At 42.3% G+C, this 27,400-nt stretch overlaps 1 protein-coding gene across 2 annotated transcripts in view; it reads right to left on the reverse strand.

Annotated features, from left to right (window-relative positions):
* Vit (vitrin) overlaps positions 1-27,400 on the reverse strand; it is a 115,282-nt gene that overhangs the window by 41,433 nt on the left and 46,449 nt on the right. For both annotated transcript variants that reach the window (XM_048804559.1, XM_048804558.1), the window contains exons 4-7: positions 21,617-21,773; positions 15,909-16,042; positions 10,585-10,662; positions 3,289-3,480 (exon numbers count right to left, since the gene is read on the reverse strand). In XM_048804559.1, the coding sequence (XP_048660516.1) occupies positions 3,289-3,480; positions 10,585-10,662; positions 15,909-16,042; positions 21,617-21,773 (561 nt within the window). The remainder of the gene's footprint in view (positions 1-3,288; positions 3,481-10,584; positions 10,663-15,908; positions 16,043-21,616; positions 21,774-27,400) is intronic.

Consider the following 27,400-nt stretch of genomic DNA (forward strand, 5'->3'; position numbering starts at 1 on the left):
TTTTTTTTTTTTTTTTTTTTTTTTTTTTTTTTTGGAGACATTCCATTTAGTTTGGCTTCACTTCTTGAGCTAGGAGAGCCCCCGTCCATCGGCTTCCAAGTTTCTACTCTCCACCAGCCTCCTTCCAAGTTTACATGTCTTGATGAGAGGCTGCTTTTGACCTATCGTAGGGCAAAAATGACTCACAGATCTTAAACTCAGGTAGCTCCTGTTCTAGCTACACACTTGTCAGGTGTCTTAAGCTGACGTGACTTGCTGCAGATATCTTAGTGGGATGTGCCCAATGTCCTAGAACAAACATTCAACATCTCTCTCTCTCTCTCTCTCTCTCTCTCTCTCTCTCTCAGGTACTGGGGATTAAACCCAGGGGCACTCACTGAACTACATCCCCAGCCCTTTTTATGTTTTTTTAAAATTTGAGACAGTGTCTTGCTAAGTTGCTGAGGCTGGCCTGGAACTTGCAATCTTCCTGCCTCAGCCTCTTGAGTCACTGAGATTAGTCATGTGTCACCATGCCTTGCTCAATAAATATTTCTTTCATACACACACACACACACACACACACACACACTTTTATTTAATTTATTTATTTTTGTGTGGTGCTGAGGATCAAACCCAGTGTCTCACATGTGCTAGGTGAGCGCTATACGGCTGAGCCACAACCCCAGCCCCAATAAATATTTCTTAAGTGAATAAGTAAACAAAGATTTGCTTGAGTAATCCATCCACAACCATTTTTAGATCCTTTTGACTGCAGACACACACACACATATATGAAAAAAAATCTCTTAATAAATACAATAACAGCAACTCACTATCAGAAGCTTGACGAAATTTCTTATCATTGGTAAAGTATTTTCAACTCATTTGAAGCAAAAAAGGGAGTTATCTAAATACTAAATATTTGATATAGTCGGGCTACAGTATCACAGCAAATATGAACCTGGGGCTGGGGGGAGTGGTTTAGGGGAAATGGTGAGTGACTGTTCACGGGTGTGGAGTTTTTTGGGGAGATGAGAATGTTCTAGAATTGACTGTAGTGATGATCACACAACTCTATAAAAATATACACTGAAAATAAGTGAGAAAATTATGGTATGAGAACAGTATCTCAATAAAGCAGTCATTGAAAACACCCATTAAACACCCATTTTTTTCTTTTTTTACTACTTTTATGCTTACAGAACACTCTTTGAGTAGGCAATACAACTTGACCATCGTGGTGCATGATGCACACATGCTCGCTCTGAGGATTCTTCCAGCAGTGTGTAGTCAGTATGAAAGTGGGTGCTGGGCAAGTTCAAAGAAGGAACATTGATGGGCTGGGAGGCTGATGTCCAATGCTCCTGTCCCAAGCCAGGAATAATGAAGCTTTGTCAGGCTGGGAGCCACTACTTCAAGTTTCTTGAGATTTTCCACAAGGCCAGCCCAACTTGCTCCCAGTGTTCCCAAGTAAATATGCCACATGTTTAATTATATGTGTTACGTAAGAATTGACATCCTCTAAGAGGCACAGGAACAGCTTATTCAGATACCCAGACATTTTTGAAAGCATTAAGGACTCTAAAGTCAAGAGCCTGAAATTATAAAAAGAAAAACTAGCTATGGGACCTCTGTTAGCCTTGGGTCACCTGGCCTCCTTTCTATTTCTCTTTTGCTTGTGTTGCCTCAATTAAGTCACAATAAGATGGTGGGTAGGTGTTGTCTGGTATATTTCAAAACTTCAAAAACTATTTTTATGATATTCTGATTTGGAAACTTTATACCACAGCTTTTTCCACGAGTCTTCTATAAAATAGAATCATAATAATCCCTGTCTCATAGAGTTGTTGAGAAGACTAAAACAATGTAAGCAGTGTGCCTGGCCCTTGGAATGTATGGACAGTGTGCATCCTGCCATTTATTAGTTGCCGAAGAAGTTGGGCAGGTCTAGCACTCTCTAATCTGGACATCCCATCATGTCCAGGTGTGCTCTGCCTGGGCCCTGGTGTTTGGGATGCCTCCTCCAGCAAGGGGAATCAGAGGGGACCCAGGCTGCTGGACTTTGAATTCCTGCTTCGCTATTCTTTGCCCTGTGACTTGGAGCCAGTTTCCTAACTACCCTATTCCTCGATTTCCTCATTAATACAGTTAATACTTCAATTAAGAAGTAATATATTTACTTTACAGGTTGCTAAGGATTCCATAGGTTATTCTGTAAGTTGCTTGGAAAAGTGCCCAACACATTGAAAGTGTTGATTCACCTTGTGTTAAATCAAAAGATGGATAGACAGCGGGGGTCTGCCAGGGAACAGGGAAGGGCCAGGCTACACGGCAGTCATGATTGGAAGCTTGAGGTCAGGCTGAAAATAACAAGTTCTGGGGATTTCTTCCTAGAAGGAAAAAGTGGCATTGGTGGAAAATACTCAGAAAAAAAATTCTCAGGACAATAGAATTCCAGCTGTGGAATCCCCCAACCCCCGCCAGAAACTCTTTGAGATGAGATAGGTACCTATTAGCAGTGCTGATGTAAGCCTATGTAGAAAATTGAGATTGGATTATCAGATGAGTTTTAAGGCCCTGTTGATGTGATGCTGCTCTTTGATAAAATCTAAAACATGATTTAAGCAACAGATAAAAGTGGTCAGATAAAAAGAAATTAGGACAGGAACAAAAAATTTCAACTATTTGACTCTTCCTCAAGATTCCGCCCCCCCCCCCCAATATTTGAAGACTTCCAGCTATAAACCATTTGCCTCTTGAAAATACCAAAACCCAGCCAGGTGCAGTAGTGCATGCCTATATTCTCAGCAATTGGAGAGACTGAGGCAGGAAGATGGCAAGTTCAAGGCCAGCCTCAGCTACTTAGTGAGACCCTGTATCAAAATTAAAAAAAAAAAAAAAGGAGGGGGGTGGAGGCTGGAAATGTAGCTCAGTGGCAATATACCCTGGGTTCAATCCCCAGTACCGAAACCAAACCAAACCACACCAAAAACCAGTAACCCAACAATAGTTACATAGAAACCAAGAATCCCTTTAAAAGAGCTTTTGGAGAAATTAGGGTTTTTGTAATAGGCCAGTTTCATGTAATATCCTACCTTTGAAAGCACTGTAAAAGTAGTCCTAGTTTGATTATGGGAAGACAGAACCACATACCAACTCCTGGTGCAGGTCTCAGCTGCTCTCCACTTGCCTGGCTGAAGAGGTGGGGGCTGAGCCCTACATATCAATGTTCAGAAAGAGCTGTTACTCTGAAGACCCCAAAGCCTACTCTTCTAGTACACAGCAACACGTGGTTCACCTACTCACCCATTTCCCAGCTCCCGTGGCCCACAGGCTGAGGTCTGGGGCTGCTGGTGGCAGAGGTTGCAAATGGGAATGGCTTTGGCAATGTGGCGTGGGTGACCTCAGCTGCTGGCATAGCCAGAATCTGCATCAGGGTGACTGGCTGTGCAGTTGTCCCTGGAGCAGATGGCCTTTGATAGGCTTTTGTGGTCTCGCCTGTAAGGAAATGGAATTATATACCAGGGCCTGCAAGAGTCTATAGGCTCTTGGAGGACTAGAAATCAAATAAATGTTCACTGAACACTCGCTATGAGCAGAGACCTGTGCTGGCTGCTGTGCAGGGGGAAATCTAGACAAACAGCCTGCAATTCCTGCTTAAAGGAATGTTCAATCTCAGAGCAATAGGCCAACCAACAAACCAAAGACCAAATAACAACAATATACTTAACTGACAGTTAAACACTATAGCAACATAGACATTGCAGAACATGATTAGTTGCCAAATTAATTTGTCAGGCACCATGAAGAGGGTTTGTGTACTCTATGACTTACTCTTAGAGATTGCATTCTAGCTGTTCTAGTTTAAGTTGGTTCATTACCAGTTAACTAACTCCTCTGGGCCCCAGTTTCCTGGTCTATAAAAACAGGTAATGAACTGACTCCATGGTAAAGGAGCATCTAGATTCGTCTTCTAAACTGTGATGACTTGGAATGCTTCCACAATTTGAAGCTCTGCCATATAGCAAGTCTCAGTTCATTAGTGATCTGGTTGCCCTGAGGGGATCTCTGAAGGTTCAGAGGAAGAGGAAAAGTGGCTACCCATTGAGTATTGGGGACTATCTTGAGAACCTAGAACGAGATGCCCTGTAAGGTCAATAGCACCTCAGTCCTGGTACAGTTCTGTGTGCCTGTGGGCCCCAGTGGGGTATGCCAGCTTCTGTATCTCTATCTTTGGTGTCTTAGGACTGCTGTAAGAAAACATCTCAAACTTGGTGGCTTACAAAACCAAATTCATCCTCTCAAAGTTCTGGAGGCCAGAAGTCCAAAATCAGTATCAGTGGGCCAAATTCAAGGCATCTGCAGTGCTGAGCTCCCTCAGGGAGGGTAGAGGATTCAATGTGTTTCTTGCCTTGTCCTGTTTCACCTGGTGGCTGGCCTTCCTTGGCTTTTGTCCTCTTCAAGCCTAGCAGCCTCAATTATTTCTCAGCCTCATCTTCACATAACCTTCTCCTTTATGGGTATGGAATTATCTCCCTCTGCCTCCCCTTGACACGTGTGCATATGATGGCTTTTAGGGCCTACCCAGGTATTCCAGGGTAATTTCGCCATCTCAAGATCCTCAATCACATTACAACATATGAGAAAATATTCACAGTTTCCAGTGGTCAGGACGAGGGTCTTTGGGGAATGCAGAGCATATTTTGTCCTGCCACAGTATCCTGGCTCCAGCCTTCACTCTGCTTAGGGATGAAGCACTTTTTTGGTACATGGAACAGTAGGCCAAGGGGGGTTGCATCTGAGACAAGAGTAATGGAAATGTCATAAATCAGGCAGACAAGGTAATGAAAATGTCAGAAATGTCCCTCTTCGTGGGAATCATCTCACTCATTCTTCACTGTTGTTCAGCATTGTAGATTGCACAGCATCCTGGGAAAGTAGCGTCAGAACCATAGTCCTATGGACAAACTTTTGGTGGGTGTTCAGATCCATTGCCCGGCACCAGCACCTGCTCCTTTCTCCACTCTGACACTGTCACTTTCTTGAGAATTCCATCACTGACCAGGAAGGGCAGTAAGCAAAGAGTGAACCTGGAATTCAGCCATTCAGTCCACTCTGGCAGGCATTAGCCAGTCAAGGCAGGAAGCAAATCCCTCATTCACCTTGATGGTTGCTAATAGTTGGTCTCCTTTAAATCTGTCTGTACACTGTGCCAGACAAGTCACTAAAGAGTTGGAGGCCACCTTGGGGGGTCAGCTTGCCTTCTAGTCTTCAGGCCATTCTCAAGCAGGACCAAACCTGCCTGATTTATGACATTTCCATTACCTTAAAGGGTCTGAGCTTCCAGAACAAGTCTAGGGAAGTTTTTATTTTCTCCGGAACATTCCCCTGTCTTACACTCAGGAAAATGCTAACAGGCATTGATGCCTCTTTAGGGAGATGCTGGCCCGGGTTTAACCTTCTTCATCCAGGGAAAAGCCATATAACAGAATTGCTTGTACACTTTAGGAAATAGGATATAAGAATTAATTTGAAGAGAAATATGTAAATAAGCTGTAAATATGTAAAAAACTTAATTAATCTACAGTATACTAAAAATAAAACTTCAACTAGCAAATAGTGAACATTTTAAAAGTTATTGCATATTAAAAACAAAAATTTTCTTTTTTCTTTTTTTTTTTTTTGGTACACCATTGGCTAATTCCAAGGCTTTAGAATACCCTATCCTTATTGGTGTGCTCATAATGGTTTGCTAGAGAGAAGTAAAATATCCTGGGGACAGCCATTGCTGCACTTAGGACGCAGGTGCTGTCAAACATTTTGTAAATTCAACCAACGTGGCCATCTCTCCGGTCTTCCATGAGCTGTTTCTGCCTGCTCCCCTTCACAGATCTGAACTGGCTTTAAGAGAGAGAGAGACAGAGAAAGTCACTTTCCCTGCCCCAGCCTTACGAACACAGCGCTTAATCTGGTCCAAAGGGAATTCTTCATGGAACCAGATTCTTTTTGAGCAATTTGAAGTAAAACCCATGAAATAGTTTTTTTCTTTCCACATAATCCCAGATACTTGGTCTCTCTTCAAAGTTTCAAAGATGTTCATGGGAAAGCTTTTCAAAACTTCCCTTAGACTCTTAATGTTCTATTCTTTTGGACATAATCAAGAACAGCCCCAGAGAGCTCCTTCCTACACCTGGCCCCTCAGCAGAGTCACCGTGGAGGTGTTATGAAGGCAGACTTTAGGGAGCTGTTCACAGAGATGTCAACTCACTGAATCTGAGGTGGGCCTGGGATTCTGATTTGGGAATCATAGCCAGGACCAGGCTCCACTCTGGGCTCTCCCTACCAGCCCTGCCACTATAGCTTTCTGAGCCTGGTTCCTTTTGCTGTGCCATGGGCATGGTCATACCTACCTGGGAAGGTTGTTGTCATAATTAGAGGTCAAGTCTATAGGGGGCCCATGCACACCATGCTTGACACATGGCAGAAATCCCATAAGTGGCAGTAGCTGACATTTATCCCCATACTAAGTCTCCCCCTCTGCTGGTGGAAAACAGTGTTCTCACTAGGTGTCAGATATGAGGTGAAGTGAAGGAGACAGAGGTCAGAAGCCTGAAGCCAGTAGCTGGTTTAGCAGCAATGTCTGGAGATAAGAGTGCTGGGGGAAGATTTGGTTCTTCCTATCACTAACTCATCCCATGCCTCAGGGTTAGATATGAGGGCAGGAAATGCATTATTCATTGAGCACCTACCATTCGCCACATTTCAAAGTCCTCTTTTACACAAACATACACATTTAATATTTATCATGATCCAGGAAGTTGATTGAAGTATTCCTATTTTTGAGATAAGGAACAAGTTTTCCAAGAGGTCAAGAAATGCATTTAGGCTCACATGGACACATAGGTAGCAGAGCCAAGATTTGGACTCTATGTATTTGATTCCAAGTCGATGCCTCCTCTCTGCCTCCTTTTTCCATAGAAGGGGGAGAAAGTGGGAGGCAAGTCTTGGGAAGGTTTAGGATCCCTAGATGTGGTTTTCATTAGAGGTGACCCAGAGCCCTTTGAGATCTCACAAAGCTATTGTCTTCTATGAGAGGGTAAGGAGTGGCCTTAGTGGGTAGGTTTGGGCAGTGAGGGAAGAGGTTCCTAGAAAGTCAAACTTACTGCAATAACCTTCAGTTTGGCTTTCTTCCAGGTGAGGGCCTTAGCATTTGGCCAGAGGAGCTGGCTGTCTTGCTCAGTAGCTTCAAATAAAGATTTACTTTCCCTTTTCTTGCTATAGTACCAGGAGTGTCCTTTTATTTTTATTTTTATTTTTTTTGTAAATTTCTACAAATGAACACTTACCTGATTTTATTTAGCTCAGAGTAGATGGAAGCTCTGGCCAAATAACAGTTGCCTGCCTGATGCTTGCTAACTGCCTGGGGGAACAGCATGTAAATCTCAGGTACTGTCTGTCCTCAGCATGAGCTGCACCAGGCAAATCAAGATGCCTTCTATTTTTCAAGTGAGATAATTTTCCACAGAAGAAGGTTGTTATGCTTTTGGGGGTCGTCCTAACCTGATTTACCTGTTAACTCACATTCTTGGAGAGGCAAGGAAGCATTTTACGTGGGCATGCTGGGTCCTGAATGGTCTCCATCCCTTCTGCTTCAGCCAGTTTCTAAAGGAATTTAATCGTTTAAGGCAAAGCAGCAACACGAGGGGCACTCTTTTGTGATTCTCACTGGAATTTTTTATTTGAATTGGTAAAAACCTACTCCATGGCGGGCATAAGATGATTTTTTTTTTAAAGCCTGAGGTTCCTCTATCTTGAAACCAGGCAGGACCCCAAGCCTCCCTTTTAGGTTGAAATGCTTATTATTATTTAGCGCAGGGTCTGGAACACTGCAGGTGCTTAATATGGGGTTACTGTGTGAATGAATGAAGGGATGAACGTAAATCTTGAGACTGGTCATCTAGTGATAAGGAGCTGATAGTAATACTCGGTGAAACTGAAACAGAAAGTTGAAATGGCTTGGTAAAGGGACAAGTGACAAAGCAATGCCTGTTTTAACTTTGGCTTTTGCTAGTTTATGAATTTACAGAGCAGCCAATTTCAAAATGAGTACCCAGGCCCACCTGCACTTCTCCGGAATGTTAACAACAGACATAGGGAACAAGCACTTGCTAGGAGTGGATGGTGTTAAGCTTGGCCACAGTGCTGGGGTAGATGGAAAAGTTTTTGGAAATGATCTCTGCTCTGAACATAGAAACCAAATGCATTCTATAACACCAGGCATCCCTTGTTTATAATTCCTCTCTCTCCCTCCACAACTTTACCTGTTACCAGGTGATACAATCAGAGTATGGGCCAGTTAGGACAATGCCCTTGGGCAAGTTACTGAACCTCTCTAAGGGCCAGTTTCCTTATCTGAAAAAGGGGAAGTTACTGGTACTCTGTCCCGGGGTTATTGTACCGTAGGTGGCACTAGAGAAAGTACTCAGTTCATAGAGGAATCATAGAGGTTGTGTGAGACCCTTCCCATTTTTTAGAATTGAGCCGGAAGGGCGGAATGACCCCTTCCTAAATGAGAAGATGTGTCCCTGAACTTCCCCTACGCTGGGCCATTGCAGTACCATCTGTGCAATCACCAACCCCTCCTCTCTCTAGGCCAGTGAGCAGAAGGAAAGGTCCAGAAGAGGGAGGGCTCGGTAGCCAGGTTGTGGGGAGTGCAGTATTCAGGGCAAGAGAATATTCCCTCCCTTCCTTCATATTTTGTCCTCCCCATACAGAAGAAGGTGCCGCAAGAGTCACTCATCTATGTGCAGGGGACGGGGGAGCCGGGCATCTCACTTCCTGCCCTCTCCCTGAGGCTCAGCAGCCACAGGCCCTGCTTACGCGCTGCAGAAGCAGACTTGGCAGGCTTTTAGGAGAGTATCCTGGGAGTCTAGAAATACTCTACCCTTTGGGGTAAAAAGAGGAAGTGCTTGACCTGTGGTTCCTGAGGTTAGGGGCTTACTTGAACATGGGGATTCACTCTGCTCTAGGATCTTCAAGAAGGGGACGAGAGGGCACCTGGAGTATCCTAGGCCAGCAGTCCTTAAATGTGAAGAAGAGGAAGGTGACCTCACTCTATCCCACAGTTCTCAGACCTCAAAGGGGATCAAAGGGAACCCCACAATTCCCAGAGCTCGTGTTCAGGGGCTGCCCAGAAATAGCAACCCTTATTTCACTGCTGTGTACAAGTGTGGATTTCCAGGGGTGGGAGAAAGGGGTGGGGGCCCAATGAGAAGGTCTAGGACAGATGGACAGTACCCCTGTGCCCCACACACTTCAACTACTCAGAAAATCACTATGTGAGTAGAAGTTGTGGGCTAGGGGAGACAACAGGACACACCTCTTAAAGATGTCTCTGTCATCTGTTCCTCTTCCCTGTGTCCACACCCAAAAAGGACAGGTGATATCTCAGAAATGGTCCATAAGACTGGCAGCTTGTAGATTGGGGTGGAGAAGAGCTGTATCCTTATAACTAACCACATCTAGATCACCACCATCATTAAAGATACAGATGATATAAAGATATAGTAACTAGGAAGACAACAACAAATTCCTATTTGTATGTCAATGCTGGTCAAATTGAGAGTTTCTGTATTCTGGTATTAAAATAAGAAAAGTCTAGGATAGTGATTTAGGGAGGAGTTTTTGGAGCCAGACTGTCTGGGTTGAACTCTCATCTCTGCTACTTTCTAGCTGTTTGGCAAAACGAGATCACTTAACATCTCTGTGCTGAATTTTTCTCAAACTGTACATTAGGGCTAAGAATAGTACATGCAGATGGTAGTCTGGGGTGATTAAAGGCAACAATCAGGTAAAGGTCTTGGAGCAGTGCCTGGTATTCAGCGAGTGCTCAGCAGATGCTAGCTTCCACTGCCATTCTTAAACCTGTTCACTCCACATCCGTGACTAGAACCTCAACTACATCAGCTCATCCTGTAAGCTGCTGGGAGCAAACACCAAATCCCACCAGAAGGCAGGTCCCAGACCACGATCATGCACATGAGTTCTTGATTAAACACTGAAATACGGACAGAGGAATTCCTTGGCCTGAGGTCTACCTGTCCTTGTCTTGCTGTTCCCATGGAAGCTGGGTGGGCACAGTCCTACAGACAATGTATTTTGGCTGGGGTTGTTTAGATTAGCTGCTCGCTGTTATCACAGAAGCCACCTCGTTCTCTTTGCTTCCTCCCTTCATTTCATACTAAGTAAATCTGGCTTTTTTCCTTTTAGTTGCCAGGGAACATTTCCAGACAGAATGGCATGTCATCTTCTAAAGCAGCAATGCAGTGAAATTCAAGGCAGCAGTCACTCCAAATAAAAATGACACAAAAGCAGGGACAATCTCAAACTGTAAAAACAAAAAAATTAAGCCTTCACTCCTTAGTCCCAGATGTCTGCTCCCATTGATGTCCGTGCCATGCTTCTGGCATCGGGTAAAATATCACCAGAGTCAGTGTGGCATGACCAGTTAAGATGTTAATTTCGACACCATCTCCTAAAACACAATATTGCTTATGTTTACGAACTCAGAAAGTTTAGATTAAATCACAAATGAACACTTGCCTGCTTTGGCATCTGGGTTTTTGGATGATGAATATGTAAGAGTTGATGGGTAGGTTACACCCTTTTGGGGTTTACTTTCTGCAAAAAAAGAAAAAAAAAAGATTTATTTCTAGAGCTGGAGATTTTAGATGGTTCTATACCGGTAAGTTGATTTCCTCCTTCCAATTTATCTCGAGTTCAATAAAATCAGTCTCCTTTGTACTGACTTGTTGATTACAATAAGAAAGCCAAGTGGCATTTTGTTTTCTTGTATGCCCTGTGTTTTATTAATGTTAGAACGGAAGCAATAAAATCTCCATAACTCAGTCGTTTAGCATTAGCAACCCTTATTTCACTCATGATGATGTGACCTGTAAGTTAAGGTTTCATGCATGTGGCTTTGAATGCTTAATTATGACAGCAGATGGACTTGAAATGCTGCACATTCTCTCCTCCCAGGTGCAAGGGCTCTGGGGTCCCCGGCAGGCTATACGTGCATGGCCATCTCTCATTCTCAGACTGCGCTGATCCATTCATATTTTATGGTGGTAGAGAAAACTGAAAGTAGGTAAATATAGATCAGCCTTGAAAATAACCAAGTGTTGCCACCCAGGGAGAGACTTTAGATGCCCAGCGAGGGTGTGGGTGGTACTGTCTAACAGGGGAAACAACGGAAGCATAAAAAGGAAAAAAGATTAGGTGATCGACTGGGTAAGCAGCAGTAAGCTTGGCAGGATGCAAACTGCCTGAGAAGGCTGCTTCCTGCGAAAGTCTTCTGACCACGAAGAGGAGCTGCCTGAAATTCCAAGGGAGCTTTGTTCTGCAATTAAACTGAGAGTGCTGGTGGAATGCAGTAAGCCCCCTAAAGGCAAATAATTTGTCTGAGTTGGTAGCTGTTGAATTCCCAGGGCCTCAGGCAATGTCTGGCATGTAAGGGCTCCCGGAGTCCTTATTCCTGAGGCTGAGGAATGACGCCTAGGCCTCTGTGAGGATTCATACACCCCGGGAGGTGGGTGTCCATTGTGATCCATTATTTACATGGAATAATGGATGCACTGTGGCTCTCGACCTGAGGGAATTCTTTTATTAGAGGATGAAGGTTGTAGAAGACATGGTAAGGCACAAAAATCCTGGCGGGTGGGACTAAATCTTGCCAAATATCCTATTGGCTCAAGAGATTGTAGGGTCTTAGGAAGTGCCTGGGCCTGGGAGTCAGAAAAAAAAATCTAGGCTCTAGGCTTCTGTTTCAGTTTTCCTTTAATTAAGCTGTAGCAGCTTCCAAGACTCTTGTTTTTACATTCAGAAAATATGTAGTATTTTCTACATACATAGAAAATATGTAGTGGCCATTGTATGGCCACTACTTAACAACACAAAGCTGTAAGAAAAAAAAAACAAAAAACAGCTCATGGGTGAGACAATGCAAGAATTTTCAGAGGTGAAATGATTGGGTTATAAGAGCTTTAACCTAATTGGTGAATTAATCCTCTGTTATGGATTAACTAGTTAATAACCTGTAGGCAGGTAGGTGTGGCTGGAGGATGCAGGTCACTTGGTGGCGTGCCTTTGAGGTTTATAGTTTGTCCCTGGTGAGGAGAGCTCTTTCCGATTCCTGTTTTCCATGTTCTGAGCTGCTATTCTCCGTCATGACCTTCTACCATGTTGTTCTGCCTCACCTTGGGCCCAGAGCTATGGAGTCAGCCATCTACGGACTGAGACCTCTGAAACCATGAGCCTCAAATAAACTTTCCCTCCTCTGTGTTGTTCTCGTCAAGTCTTTCGGTCACAGAGATGAAAAAGTTGACTAAAACAATATATTTAATATATACTGAAAACATATATCATGTACATATCTATAAAGATGCAAAAACTCATTCTGGTGTCACCTATAAGTGCCACTCACAGGCAAAATGAGGCAAAATCACCTGGGGAGTACAATGTGGCATTTCCAAGTTCTCCACATGGGTCCAAGTATGCTCCCAACAGATACTAATTGGGGCCATTTCAGAACCCATAAGGGCCCCATGGCTGTGGGCCACATTTTTATGAACAGAAAGCGATCAGACACATCATCTCCCTGCATTCATTATTCTTCTCACCACTAAAACCTAATGTTTCTGTTTCTATTCAGAAGGAAAAAGAGCATGAGCTGAGTTTTCTGAAATGTAAATCAAAAACAATTGGGGGTCCTTCACTGACTTTTAAAATCCCAGGACTGTCCAAAGATCATGCTGACCAAAAATGCTCATGCCCCTCAAACCCGGTTTCCCAAAGCAAATTAATTATAGGAGCACAGTGACCTGTAAAAAATTAGAAATAAAAACCTAGAGAAAGGTCATAAGGATTCTGACATGATCCAGTTAAACTCGTTGGCCATGAACCTCTGAATAATGGGGCGTTCCTTGGCTGCAGCCTTCTGCCGCAGTGCACTCCGTCACTCATCCATTCGAGAGGCTTCCTAGCCACCGAAGAAGCACAGATGTTTATTATCGTTGGCGAAAAGTACTTTCGGTTAAATGTCACTAGGAGGAATGAGGGGAGATGGAAGTTGAAATTTATAGGGAATAATCTCAGCAGATTGATTTTCATTTTAAAAACCTAAAACATCTCTTACTCTCATGGAATTAATTTTTTCTTTTAAGCCTCTGGTGGGATTCTTGAGTTGCAGGCTGAGCCCCTTAAGGTTGAAATGCTCTTATTTAGCCAGGGGTTACTTGGAAACACCTATGTGGAGATTATATTTCTTTCTGTCTCAACATATTTGTATTCTAGACACTAGCATTTTCAGATGGTCTGTTCTGAGTTCTGTTATGAGGCAAAGACCCGCAATATTGCAGTTGATGCCCTTCCACTATCTGATAAAGAAACCAATCCAGTTTGAACCCGAGTTGTATAGAACCTGGCAGGCAACAGGGAACAGGGATTGTTCAATTTGAGAAGAATCCTCAAAGGTCTGTTTTTAGTTGTATTACAACCCTGACAGTTGGAGGGTAGTCGGGTTTAGGGCACAGGATGCCTAATAATGCTAGAGAACCATCCAGGCTGGAAGACCTAGTATGTTAGGAGACATTTCTCTGCTTCAGTTGCCTCTTCATAGGTGGCTCCTTCTCAGGAAAGTCCCGTGACAGTTCCAGGAAGATATGCTAGAATCTAGTTTAAGATCCTGCTGAACTGTCTTAGAGAAAATGGGAGATTCAGGTCCTAAACAGTGGAGGTTTAAGTTGACATCGGAGATTGTGTTGTGTTCAAATGTTGATGGGGAATATGTCCAAAGCCTGAGGGGCCCCTGCTGGCCAATCTCATAAAACGTGAACACCAATCAGGACAGTGATAATAATATACTGTATTTAAAAAAGCAATTCACCAGTCCATAGTCAACATTAAAAACAACAACAACAACAACAAAAAAACGCACAGGTTGAGGAGAGGAAGAAAACTCCTCTTTATATAAGAATACTAGCTAATAAATGTGGAAGAGATGACAGAATTAGGAAAAATTATGATTTTGCAATTACAGTTGTTTCCATGGATTCCTGAATCTGTGGATTCAACTAACCTCAGATTGAAAATACTTAGAAAAAGAATTATGTCTGTGATGAACATGTATATACTTTTTTCTTGTCATTATTCCTTTATATATATATATATAACTATTTACATGGCGTTTATACTGTATTAGGTATTATATAAGTAATCTAGGGTTGACAAGAAGTATATGAGAGGATGTGTGTGGGTTATATGCAAATAGAATATCATTTTATGTAAGGGATTGAGGATCCTGCAGATTTTGGCATCCACAGGGGATCCTGGAATCAGTCCCCATGATACTGAGGGACTACTGTACTAATATAATTCTTACTACAGCAAGGATGAGCACTGGATATTAAAACTACCAAGTTAAATTTATTTGGGAACCAGTTAGCCAAGTTGTTTTAAAGTATCACTCTACAGATTGTTTATTAATTACGAGTATCTTTGGGAGAGAAATGGAATGTAGCCAACTAATCAAATTTACTATCACCAATAATTAGATAAATCAACACTATGTGCCTCTTGATGTGGCCATTGTGGTATGACCCCATGGATATGCCATATGACCTACCCTTTTCAAAATATTTAACCTGAATCCAATCATGAGGAAACAGTTGGAAGTATTTTTTCATCCAGATTATAGGACATGCTAGACAACTGACCTGGACTTCATAGATGTCAATTGAAATTCTTGACCAAGGAGGTAGTGTGGTGGGTGATTGAAGATACTAACTGAACATGACAGCCAAATGCAATGCATAACTTTTGATCAGATTGTAGATCTGATTTTTAGGATTAAAAAATAAATATAATAAAGAATATTTTGGAGATACTTGAATAAGAACTTTTTATTAGATGCTATTATTATTTCAAGATTATATTCTGGGTGTAGTATTGGTATCATTGTCATTTTGGAAAACGACAAGATGTGTACTGAAGTATTTAGGGATAAAGTGTCATGTTGCCGGCAGCTTATGTTCACATGGTTCAGAAAAAAGTATTCATAGATGATAGACAGATTGGCAGACAGAACAAATGTGGCAAAATATTAGCAATTCGTGAATTTGGGTGAAAGAAATATGGGTATTCATTGTACTCCTCTTTTAATTTTTCTGTTAATGTGAATGTTTTCAGAATAAAGGCTTGACTTGGGGAAATTCACAAAAATAGAAAAGGTGGGAAGGGAGGTCATGATAGCACCAAGAATACTAGGTTAGCTTTCACTGGGAAACTGCACTACAGTGGTCATTATAGATCATTGTTATTAAGTTTTTGAAAGAGAGAAGAGTGAAAATGATTATCTATAAAAATCCTGTGGCTCTAGATAGGGAGAACTGATTGAATAGTAAAACAATTATTTAAACACAAATTTAAAAAATTGAAACTAAAATTGTGGCTCAGTTTTTTTTTTTTTTCTAAGCACATGTTCCCATTTGTTCATTTACCAGAAATCTTAAAAGATAAATGCCCAGATATGGGGCATATTAGCCTAAAGAAAAGAGACTAGTTTAAAAATATAAATTATTAATGCAATCCACTTTATTAAAAGTTTGATTGTACTTATAGATAGCAGCAATGTGTTTAAAATGAGCAATTTGAGGCTCTTAATAGTTCTAGATTTGACTTTGTAGTGATTTATCATGTAATTATAATTCATCGTTTCATGATCTTAGAAGAAGTAGTGCTTTGGATTTTTATGAGATGAAGTGGGCCATCAACAAAAGCTAAAAGCTCATTGAAAAGAGCAAACTTCACCCTGGGAGGTCATCCCAAATGCCTATTGTTAGCAGTGTTTCTCCAGCATGTGGCCATACCTGAGACGATGAAGGATTCTCTCCATCTTGGTAGGGATAAGGACTGAACACCATTGGAGAAACTCCCTTTGTAACCGGACTGTCCTGCCACTTTCTGAACAAGTATTTTTCCTCCTGAATTATCGAGCACACCACTATGAAAAGAAAAAAAAAATTTGAAGAAAGTACAGAAATGCTGTTTGACATCAGTAAACATGCAAGCCAGTCTCCATCTTTATGTAGACATACAAAAGCAGTGAGGTTAAGGAAAAGTTTACCCTATCCTGCAGCCAAGCCCCAATAATGGTGCCTCCATCAACCTAGCCTGGTACCTGACCTGCCAGGTTCAGTGTCCTCTTCCTTCTTATAGAACCCCATCTGTCAGTCAGGAATTGGTCACCATGCCTCAAATTTCTTTTTTCCCTGGATTTCTCATTCCTGATGGATCTTCTCCCTTTTTCTTTCTTTTTTTTCTTTTTCTTTTTTGTTTGTTTGTTTTGAGTCACAGTCTCACTCTGTTGTCCAGTTTCAAGTGATCCTCCCACTTTAGCCTCCTGAGTAGATGAGACTTATAGGCTGCACCACGATACCCAGCTTCTCACTGGTTCTTTCAGGTAAAACTTCTTTCCTGACAAATTCCAATTTTGTTTTGTGATATCATGGAAAGAATCCAGTCATTACAAATGGCAGTATGAAATTATTAATTTTCTTAACAGAATTTATTCCCATCTGTACTTGCTCCTTCCAAGGTATGAGTTGCTTTAGAGCTCTGCTTTAATTCTAATTCCTTGAAGAGGCATTTTTTAAAAATTACATGGTTGGGAATGGAACTCTGGGCCCCTTGCATGCTAGGCAAGTGCTCTATAATTGAGCTACATCCCCGACCCAGTATGGAGTTATTAAAAGTAAATTATTCTTTTCGTTTCAGACCAGGGAGGGAATATGTACAGCTAAATTAAACACATTAAAATAGTCCCCAGTACTGGCAGTGTAGCTCAATGATAGGATGCATGCTTAGAATGCATGAGACCTGGGTTCGATTCCCAGCTCTGCAAAAAGAAAAGTGTTTCCCAAAGACTCAAAATTGTGTCTTTTAATTTCTAAGATTTCTCCAGGTTTTAAATCCTAATGTGACAGTGACTGACATGTCTATGTTGATGTTTCTTCTTCTCTGTTAGGCAAGGGGTCCACTTTGGTTCCTAAATAGCACTTTCACAATGTCATCTCCTAGCCTCAGAGCCTAACGTGGCTTCTTTGGGTATCCATACTTCATGGCACTGGAGGCAGGGCATGAGAAAGTATGTGGATTTGTTTCTATCGATATCTTTCCCTGGCTCTGGTAGTGGTAGTTGCCATTTCCTTCCCTCCCACCTTCACAGTGAGTCAACCACATTCAACACTCAACTTCCCAATGATCCAGAAGGAAAGAAAGTGATAATAATACTTGACATGTGAAACACTTAATTACTTTAAAATCATGTCACGTATGACATCTCCATGGGTCCTCCCAGCAAACCTCTGAGTTGTGGAGTGGAGGGAACACTGTAATTCCCATTCCAGGCTGTTTCTATGAGTGACTGATTCACTCAAGGTCTGGTTGTGAATTGCAAGAGGAATTTGAATCCTAACTGACTCCAATCCTGGACTGGTCCCTTGAGGTCATGCTACCTCTTAGGGTTCAAGAGCACAGGACCTCCTATGACAACTCCATCTCACTCCCCAGAGTCTTTACTTCCTGCTCTCTCTCCACAATCGGGGGAGTCGGGCTGGTCTCTACTCACCTGGCCAACCACGCATTTCACCTCATGTGTCTTTGATTATGCTGCTGTTTCCCCTGGAAAATATGGTTCCATGTCTGCCTGACCAGGCCTGAGCAGCTTTCCAGGTGTACATCTATTCCCAGTATCTCCTTTCTTCTACAGATCCTGCCATTGCCCTTCACCCCCAGCCCCCTCAGAATCTTGTTCTCACCACTCCTAAAGTACTTCCTAAAGATTTCTGGAATTAATTTCATCTCTCAACTGAACTGGAAAACTTCTTATGGAAAGGACAGAATTTTTTACCTTTGTGTAGGAAGGCCTATTTGTGGTCTTTGGGCACCAATTATACCAGGGTTTGGGAGAGGATTGTCATGATTTCAGGATTTTGAGAGCTGATTGACTTGACATTGGTAGCTTGAAATCAACCATGGTAGGAGGAGGTATATGTGGGAAAGGGAAAATCAGGCCTCCCCCCTCCTTGCCTTCTTTTGAAAAGTTGTTTGTTAAAACATTTTCCAGCATACTATTGGCTCAGTCTGAAAATTATGAGGATTTTTTTAAACAATTACCTCATGCTCTCTTTAACTTATAATGAATGGGGAAAATGGGAAATAACACTTACCCTTTTCTTTTTCTCCAGAGAAATCATTCTGCCCTTGGGTTTATATTATATTACACCTAGGACTGCTTTTTTGAGGAACCATGTGCCTGTGCCCACACTCCTATATAAGAGGCAGGAGCCCTGCAGCTGTGACGTCCCTTGTGAGGGCTACGGAAGACCGGAAACCCAGACTTTCCGACAATTGTAAATGTAGAACTATGGGTCCTCATGAGATTTGCGTGTTAGGGTAGAGAAAAGTCTCATCTTCCCTCCTAATTGGAGGGTGCAGATATTTCAAAATCAGGGAGACTAGACCAATGTAGAAGATATACTAGTGAAGGAGGGAGACAGCTGGGAAAAGGCTGTGGTTCCACTTATTGGCAGATGGGAGCTCAAAGAGGTTGCAATTTGGAGAATGTATGAAAATTTTTATCTTCATTCTCTGACAGAGCAAAACAAGTTCCACTTCTTGGTGTTCCTCAGATGCTCCGCATGGAGCTGCACACGGTGTTGATGTCCACATGTTTCCTGTCCCTGGTACCAGGGGTTAGGGATAAGCTGACTGTGAGTGCCTTGGTTCAGAGAGAAGGAACAGTGCTGCTGTTCTAGGGGTGGGCATTTGGTCAGAAATCAGTGGGAAGATTCTGCATGGAGGTGGCCTCTTCATTGCTCCATCTCAGAGAAATCTCTTTTCCCTAGCACTCGGCTCCACATTAATATAGGGTTAGTTTAGGATAAGATTGAGCCAATATACAATGTCTCAAATATGTCCATTATCTTCTTGGTTTGAAGGAATCAAGGAGATGACTTATAAGAAAACATATGAGCTTGTTATAGTATATAAATATGAATTAAAATTAACCTGAATTTCTAAGCCAACATATGCTCTCTCCTACCTTCCAGTTCTGACCGTGGGGAATTCTACCAAGACAGTGGCTGTAGGTCCCCAATGCATTTTTGATTCAGGTACTCTATGTCTTAAATCCTACCTCCTGAAGACAGACTTGCTCTTTTGGTAAAAAACAAAGGTAAAGTAGCAACCAAAATTCCAGTTTTTCCTTTTTACCCTTCCCCAGGATAGCAATACCTCTTTCCAACGAGTTTTTCCATTGTGCCAGGAAGCCACATGGCATTAGTTGGTTGAGCAGCCAATATTGTTTCTGAGGCATTCAAGCTCTTTTCTTCCACCTTCAGCTATATTCTTCTCACCAAGCCTCCAGTCCATCCCACACCCTGGGATTGCAAAGCCCTGGCCCAGTGAATGCCCTTCCTGTTTTCTTTCCAGGGTACACCTGTCCTTCATAAAGCCTTTTCTAACTCTGACTCCTGTGAAGTCTACATCCTCCTGGAGTCCTCACTTTGTACATTAAGGGATGCTGAGACTCCCTTGTTCTTATCAAAATGGGTCAACTGGGCTCTGAGCTGGAAGTCAGGAGAAATGAGTTCTAATCTTCAGTGTGCAAATAACGAGCAATTTAATTGACTTCCCTATGACTAATGTCCTCTTTTGAAAAATAGTCATGCTAACAGTGCCTCATAGGACTGAGTTGAAGTTAGGAGAGAATCATAACACCTAGATTCCTTACTATTTTTTTTAAAAATATTTTTATTAGTTATAGATGGAGGCAATGCCTTTATTTTACTTATTTTTTTATGTGGTGCTGAGAATCAAACCCAGTACCTCTCACATGCTAGGCAAGTGCTCTACCACTGAACCACAATGACATCTTTGGTGAGGTCAAATTTACTCTGTGCCTCTGTTCTTCCTAGGAAATGTGGCAGGGTAGGAGAGAGTCAGCAAGTACCGCAGGCAGCAATGCATCAACCATCTAGGATCCCAATTGGAAAAATAAAGGCACATTAGGACAGGCTCAGCCTCTGCAGCAGATGTCACTGTCTACACAGACATGAGAGTCTATACAGACACAGACAGGAGAAAGCTCCCAGTGTTGGTGGGCTGTATGGGCCTGCATGAGTGCGTAAAGCTGTGTGTGAGCAAGCATGTGTATGTATCAGTATGTGTAGGAGGCATGCACATGGCACAGATAATCACATAGGGCATGCACATGTGTATTTGTGTATGTGTGTGTATACACTTATTTTTGGCATGAAATTGACTTTGGGGCAAAAGGGAATTTTTATTTCACAATCTGAAGTTAGGAAACAATGTTTGGTGTCATTTTATTTACTATTCCACTACTTGTACTTAATAAGTTATCATAGTCCTGCTGCCATTGAAAAACCAATTAGCTCATGAACCCTCAACAATAGTGGGGAAAAGGGAAGTATGAATGATCAAGTCTACCAGTAATTCCTGAACTTTATCTTATGTAACTTCATTTTTCCTTACTGTTTACCCTAAAGTTTAGGACATCTACTGATGCTATGAGAAGGAATGGATTTTACATTGTCACCTCTCTTTCTGGCAGAGATAATGATTGAACAAACCATTGGCTTATGTGTAAATACAGAAAAGGAATAAGATACCAGAAGCCTGAAGAATTCAGAGACCTCATCCAGCATCCATTTGCTGAGCACTGACTTGGGAGTCACCTCTCAAAGTTGTGCTGGCAGTAGTTAGGAGCATGGGCACTGCAGCTGGCTGGACTGGTATCTTTAAACAGGGTAGCTAAAGCAAAGTTATTAACTGGTCTTCATCTTTAAGAGGTGCATAATAGTAGTAGATACCACTTAGGAGAATTGGAAGACTAAATAAAACAGCCCAGGTGAAGTGCTGGGCCCATATGTGCCAGCCTTATCCTCAAAGTTATTAAGGAAATATGCATTTCCCTGAGTGTTGACCCCAAACTTATGAAAAAGTAGTCTGAGGATTTGGGGAAGGTCACTTTGCATATCTCCTCATTTGAGAAGTGACTTAGTTCAAAGAATGCCCTGTTTCCTGTCCTCCTTCCTGGATCTCAGACCAACACTTGACCTGGTGATACCTCCCACCACCCTTCTTCTCACTTCTTTGTCTCCAGGCCATCACTAGAATCATGCTGACATTTTTTCCTTCAAACTTTTGGGCATTCTTTGGCCATATCCCTCTCATTTCCTTGCCTGGCACATACAGGTAGAAACAAAAATGGCTTTGGTTTGGTTTGGTTTCCTTGTCACGAACTTAAAAGAGTAGAATTCTTCCCTCCCCATCAAGATATAAAGAGAAGTGAGCTGTCTTTTCTCAGAGTGTTGTGGAAGGAGAAGGGCCACACATGACTTCTGGGTCCTCCCTTTGGGATGTAGTTGCCAAATAAAGTGCAGGATGCTCAAATTTGTATATTTTTGTTTGCTAAATTCAGCAACCCTGCATCACGGGCTCCCTGTCAGCACCTTGATTGCTAGTTATTAAGTAGCTCAGAGCCACCTACCTGTGCACCGCGGCGCCACACACACTGGAGTAAGACGCGTAGATTCCAGTGCCATAAACGTGGTACTTGGGGTCTTGGCATCCTGCTGGACATTTCACAATGAACTCAGGATTGATTATCTTTCCAGCTTTGACATCACAGTTGATCTGAGGCACAGCTGGGAATAGAAAAGGAAGTCAAAATTACACCTGTTGTATCAGCTTATATATGAGATGACTCCATTAGGTTGTAAGTGTTCATTTGCTTAATTTCTAGAAGTCAGAACCTGGGCTGACCCTGCATGCCTTCCATATCATGAAGGCAGAGATGTGAATAGAACATTCCTCAGACCAAATGCACAACAATGTCCACCCATTGCATTCAACCTGCTAGGAGCAAAAATTTATTCCTGTACTTATTTGGACAATGAATTAATTTAAGAAGAGAACTCTGGGAAAAGACCCACTTCTAGTGACCAAAAATGTAATTTTGAGTCAATAGTGGGAGGGTACTGGGTTTTCAGAATATGTGTTGTTAGCTCAGAAAGAGAAAACTCTAAGACAACCTCACATGAGGAAGGAAAGCTATTCCAGGAAGGGCCAACAAAGAAAACATAAGTCTTGAGGTCTGAGATGACTGGGGTAAGCCTGGTGGGAGGGAAGTGGATTGGTGGGGCTTCATCAGATTCAGGGGGTTGAAATGCTTGTGTTCTGTGTAGGATGTGGGACACCAAGGAAGGTCTTTGGACTGGGAGAGATATGATGAAAGTGACCTTGGTCCTAGAGGATTCTCTAGGCCTAGGTGCCAGGCCACTATGGGAGTGATCTTTTCTCATTTGCTTCAACACTTTGTGGAAAGCTGGGAACTCCCCTTATGAGCATCCAGGGAAGCTCATCCACTCTTTTCTCCCTCTCTTTGGCTTTGTTACTTCTTGCAGACTAGTTCTGTGCAATAAGCAAGTCTTCTGGAGCTGAAAGCTTGCCTGGGGGATCAGGTGGGAAGACATGCTCTATTAATAATAACTAAAAAAAGATGGGGTTGCATCTTCCCCACAAAGATTTTCCCTCAAAAACTCCTGAAGTAAAAGGTCCTCTAGGTAAGACAATCCTGGTGCCCTTCAAGATGGAAATGTATCTGGTCCTGGGCCCCGTTCAGAAGAGACTCTGCAATATAAGCCCAGTTGTGATGGTCCTCAGAAACAGGTCATTTCAACCATGAAAAGGCAAGAATTTGGAAGCAAGTGCGACTGTTGCGTGCTGTGACACTGGAGGGCTGAGCTAGAACTGAAGGGGTCAACTTTCCATAGAGGCAGATTTTGCCAAGAACTTTCTAGGAATTGGCATTGTCCTTAAAGGAATGGGCTGTCTTCTGAAGCAGTGAATCCCCATTGGTGGAGGTCTGCAAGCAGAATGGTTGGAGAGGATTTCTACATTGGGTGGGAGGTGGAAATAAAACCTCTCCCAGTGCTAAGAATCTGTGATTACACGCATGGATCCAGGAGCCCTGCCAGGCCACCCACCCTCTAACTGAGTTACCAAGATGGGCTCAGAGTTGCTAATGGGTTCCAGCTGTTTCCAAAAAGCACACGCTTTTTTTTTTTTAACCCTTATGTACCTGAATGGGCTGAGTTACATTTCCTTCAGTCTGGAGAAAGAACAGAAATTAGAACTTCTGCTCATTTCTTACACCTCCCAGAGGAGTTTTGCCACTTAGGGCTAGGCCAGCAAGGTGCTCCTTCTGGGAACAGGGGCTGAATTTGATCACAGGCTTAAGCAATTTGTGGTCTATATTAAGAAGTGGAGAACTGGGATTAAAACAGTTGGTTTCATTCTCCTTACCAAAGGTTGTCTCCTCACCACTGTTATTTCCTTTATACCTTTTGTGCCTTTCAACTCTGATACTCATGGCTGCATTTACTGTTTTGGGTCTAGGAGTACATTTTTTAAGGCAATTTTCTGGGGTTGAAAATGCCAAATCAGCTAATTGCTTGGTCCCTAGGTGGAACTGGAGCACGTTCGATTCTCCTTTCCTTCACAGATCACTTACGCATTCCCAAATGCATCTCCTCCTTTAGATGTAAAGAAAATGAAAGCCTTCTTTTGGATCTCAGTTCTTTGAAATAGGAAGTAACCAGTCCTGTAGCCTGGAATTACATTCTGACATAATTCAACACTTGGAGATTTGGGGTCTCCTGGCAGGCCAACCAAATCTTTTGGGATTGAGTAAAGGGGTGTAAATCCAGAAGCTTCTGCATGAATACTGTACAATGACCAAACCTGTTGAAAGACTTCCTGGTGCACACAGTACATGTGGTAGGATTTTCCATGAAATAGTTGGCTTAAAAGACAGGGGGAAAATGCCACATGGGAATATTTTGCATCCTGCTAATTAATTCCCCCCCTTCCTTGGAGGGGCATTTGTTGTTTGTTTGGTGTGTGTGTGTGTGTGTGTGTGTGTGTGTTAATTACAATGCCTAGGAAATATTTTAAATAAGTTTTGCTATATTTGTACCCAATAGGACCAGCAAAATTGGTGGATGAACTCATTAACTTGAAACAAAGGAAATCAAGCACATATGCTCATGCACTTTGGAAAAACACCAAGCAATGGCAAAGTGTGGTTAAAGGTCAAATATTTGTTAAATTTGTACAGAAAATTAAGCAGGAGAGAATGAACTAATTAAATTTTGCAGAGTAATTGCCAAAATCATTGGAAAGTGTAGTGCACGTCCAGCCTGAAAAAAGCAACCATTTGTATCTTTCTGGCGGCTCTTCTTTAAGAATATTAAATAAAAGGCTCATTTCTTTACAGTATTTCCCTAGTTATTTGTGAAGTAGTTTGTTTTCTTTTAACCATCAAAGACTCTTCCATTCCTCCACTTGGTCTTTGCATTTCCTCTGAATGCTTTTGAACTATTCAATGCTTACAAGGTGGGTTTTCCTTTCTCTCTCTCTTTTGTTGTTTAGGTTCTTTTTTTTTTTTTTTTACATTTTCTTTTCTCCTCTGGATTTTATCCCTAAAATATAAAAACCAGACTTCCTTGAGAGGACAATTCAATAGCAAGGCAGCTCAAGAAGCATCATTCTCAGGCCTGAGAGGAGCAGGCTGACATTTTGACTGATGTCCAAATAGACATTCAGAGGAGAAGGCTGTGTCCCTGTGGCTAACCTCAGGTAAGAACTTATTTGCAAGTTCCAAAAAAGATCTGTTACCAAGAGCACAGGGGAAAAGCAAGACAAAAGCTTCCTCCATTCCTTCTGGAGTGCACTGTTTCTGGTGGCAGTGAGGAAGACCCCAGGCTGTGGTCACTGAGGACAGGGGGAGTGCCCACAGAAGTCTGTGCTTTGCTGTCTGCTCCGCTCCTCCCGGTGTGTCCTCACCTTCTCCTTTGGATGGTTCCTTACGGTTTCCTGGCCTTCTTATAGTCGATATCATTTTCATGTCAGAGTTCACATGAAAGCATCTCAGTATGTGCCAAGGATTCCTTCCCAGAGGTCTTTGGAATCAGCCACCAGGAAAAGAGAAGAACCACTTGCAAACTAGACAGCTAGAGCTGCAGGATTACCTTAGACACTGCTCCAGGTGTCAGCAGCATTGATCTCTTAGTGTTCCTGGGCAGAGGTCACACCTCAGAACAGAGAAGAGGTACCATCTGAGCCACTATTTTAATATTGCACATGCTTCTGCTGTGGGTTGGGGCTCCTGCCAGGGCTAGTAACAATGATTAGGTGAAATGACACATAACAAGCCAGGTACGTAGCAGGCAAAATCAAACTGTATATTCTTCTTACTTTGCCATTCATCTTTTCAATGATCCCAGCAATGTAAGCCAATTGCTTCTGGGGAAATGTTTTTCCTTATTAATTACGGAAAGCCTTTATAGGCTTGTCTCATTGATGGTAATGAGGAAGAAATATTATAACACAGAAACACTTATGCACAGAAAGTTTTGATATTAAGATTGATTTTTGTTGGACTGTGATATTCGACCAGTGCAAAATCCCATTTTAAGAGAATTATGCAAAAATTGTTAGTTTAATGAAATAAAAATGACTATTAATTTGAAGATGAATGTGTCTTCCTTCTTGGTTCTGATATCCAGGGAACAGGTCATGCTTGAACAGGTCATGCTAATTCTTCCCTAATACTGACTTTCTTTCACAAAGCATTCTTTTCTATTTTTCTTAAACAGTTTCTGATCATGTGGAGTCTTTGCTCAAAAATTATCAATAGCTTCTGGTTGCCTTTAAGAAAATCTGAAAGTCCTTAAGATCTTTCCACAGTCCCTTCCACACAATTTCTGGGCTTGCCAATACTGTCCCTGCTACTTCCTAAATGCATGCTGTCTTTCAGACTTGGCTTCTCACCCGTGGAATGCTTTTTCTTTCACCTACTTTTTCGAAGTCCCAGTCCCAGTTACAGCTTCATGCATCTACTAGAATATAAACTCCACGAGGATGGGGATTTTTGTCTGATGTGTTGTCCATCAATGGATATAATAGAATGCTGAATGCATGAATGAACAAAGCAAATCCATTAGAAAACCCTGTTCTTTTCATTTCTAAATCTGCTATTTCCCTCTACCTTCACTTGGTCCAAGTCACGGGCATTTCCTGTCTGGACTGTTAAGACAGCAGCCTCTGTCTTGGCTTCTTCCTTCCAAGCCTGCCACCCTTTGCCCCAATCCTTTCTCCATTGGACAGCCACTGGGGTGCCTTAAAAAAATGGAATCAGATTATATCTTCCTTCTACTCAAAACTCCTCATTGGCTACCTATTACTCTTAGCTTAATGTCCAAACTCCATAAGAGGGTCTACAGCCTTACAGGATTTGGCCCCTGTATGTCCCTTTACTTAATCTTCTGCTGTTGTCACATGGATGATGAGACTGTGCCGGTCAGAAAAGGCCTGAGAGAAGGAAGAACAAGGGCAAAACCTTGATGTAGAAATGGACTGAATGGTTTGAAAAACATTAAAAAACCCCTGTGTGCTGGAGCATAGTGAGTGAGCGGGGAGACAGGTCCAGGGTGAGGTCTAGGAGGTTAATAGGTATCAAATTACACGGGAAGTAGACAAATGAATAGTCCCACCACCATCAATACATCGGTTATTCAATTATTACCACTAGTCTTTTTGAAAGGACCCTCCCCCCTCTTTTGGTATTAAGGATTGAACCCAGGGGTGACCTGACACTGAGCTACCTCCCCAGCCCTTTTTATTGAGACAGTGTCTGGCTAATTGCCAAGACTGGCCTCAAACTTGTAATTCTCCTGTCTCAGCATCCCAAGCAGCTGGGATTACAGGCTTTGCTGCTGTTCCCTGGAAGAAATTTCTTGACAAGTCTACTGAGCTTCCAAGGCCTATGTATGGCTAACTGTTCAGAGAGGAATAAAAAGAGTTTCCCTATGTAATGGTCTCATTGTATGGGAGAGGGCCAGGGGAACATGAGATGGGAAGGGAGACAAAGTGAGAGGGAAATGAGGTGCTGGGGAAGAGCTTGTGGTCCATAAGTTGGTTCCTTCTGTTGGCCCTCGAGCATCTATAGTAAAGGGTCCAGAATATGACAAAATGTCAGGTGAAGGGGAAATTCTCATAGGAGCTGGTGAAGGAGTTGAGCCAGAGGACAAGAGGACCACGAGAACAGGACAGGAGGACTTAGGAGTGGCTAGGCAGAGAAAATCATGAGGACATCTATCATAAATTTTCCAGAAATTATGGGGGAGTTACAGACTTTAAAAAAGGGTCCAGGATTGACTTTACACAGGTTTAATCTGACATCTAAGAAGTCATGGAGGCCAAGCTCACA

Source organism: Marmota marmota, unplaced genomic scaffold, assembly GCF_001458135.2.
Source record: "Marmota marmota marmota unplaced genomic scaffold, marMar, whole genome shotgun sequence".
In the NCBI taxonomy this organism is placed as follows: domain Eukaryota; kingdom Metazoa; phylum Chordata; class Mammalia; order Rodentia; family Sciuridae; genus Marmota; species Marmota marmota.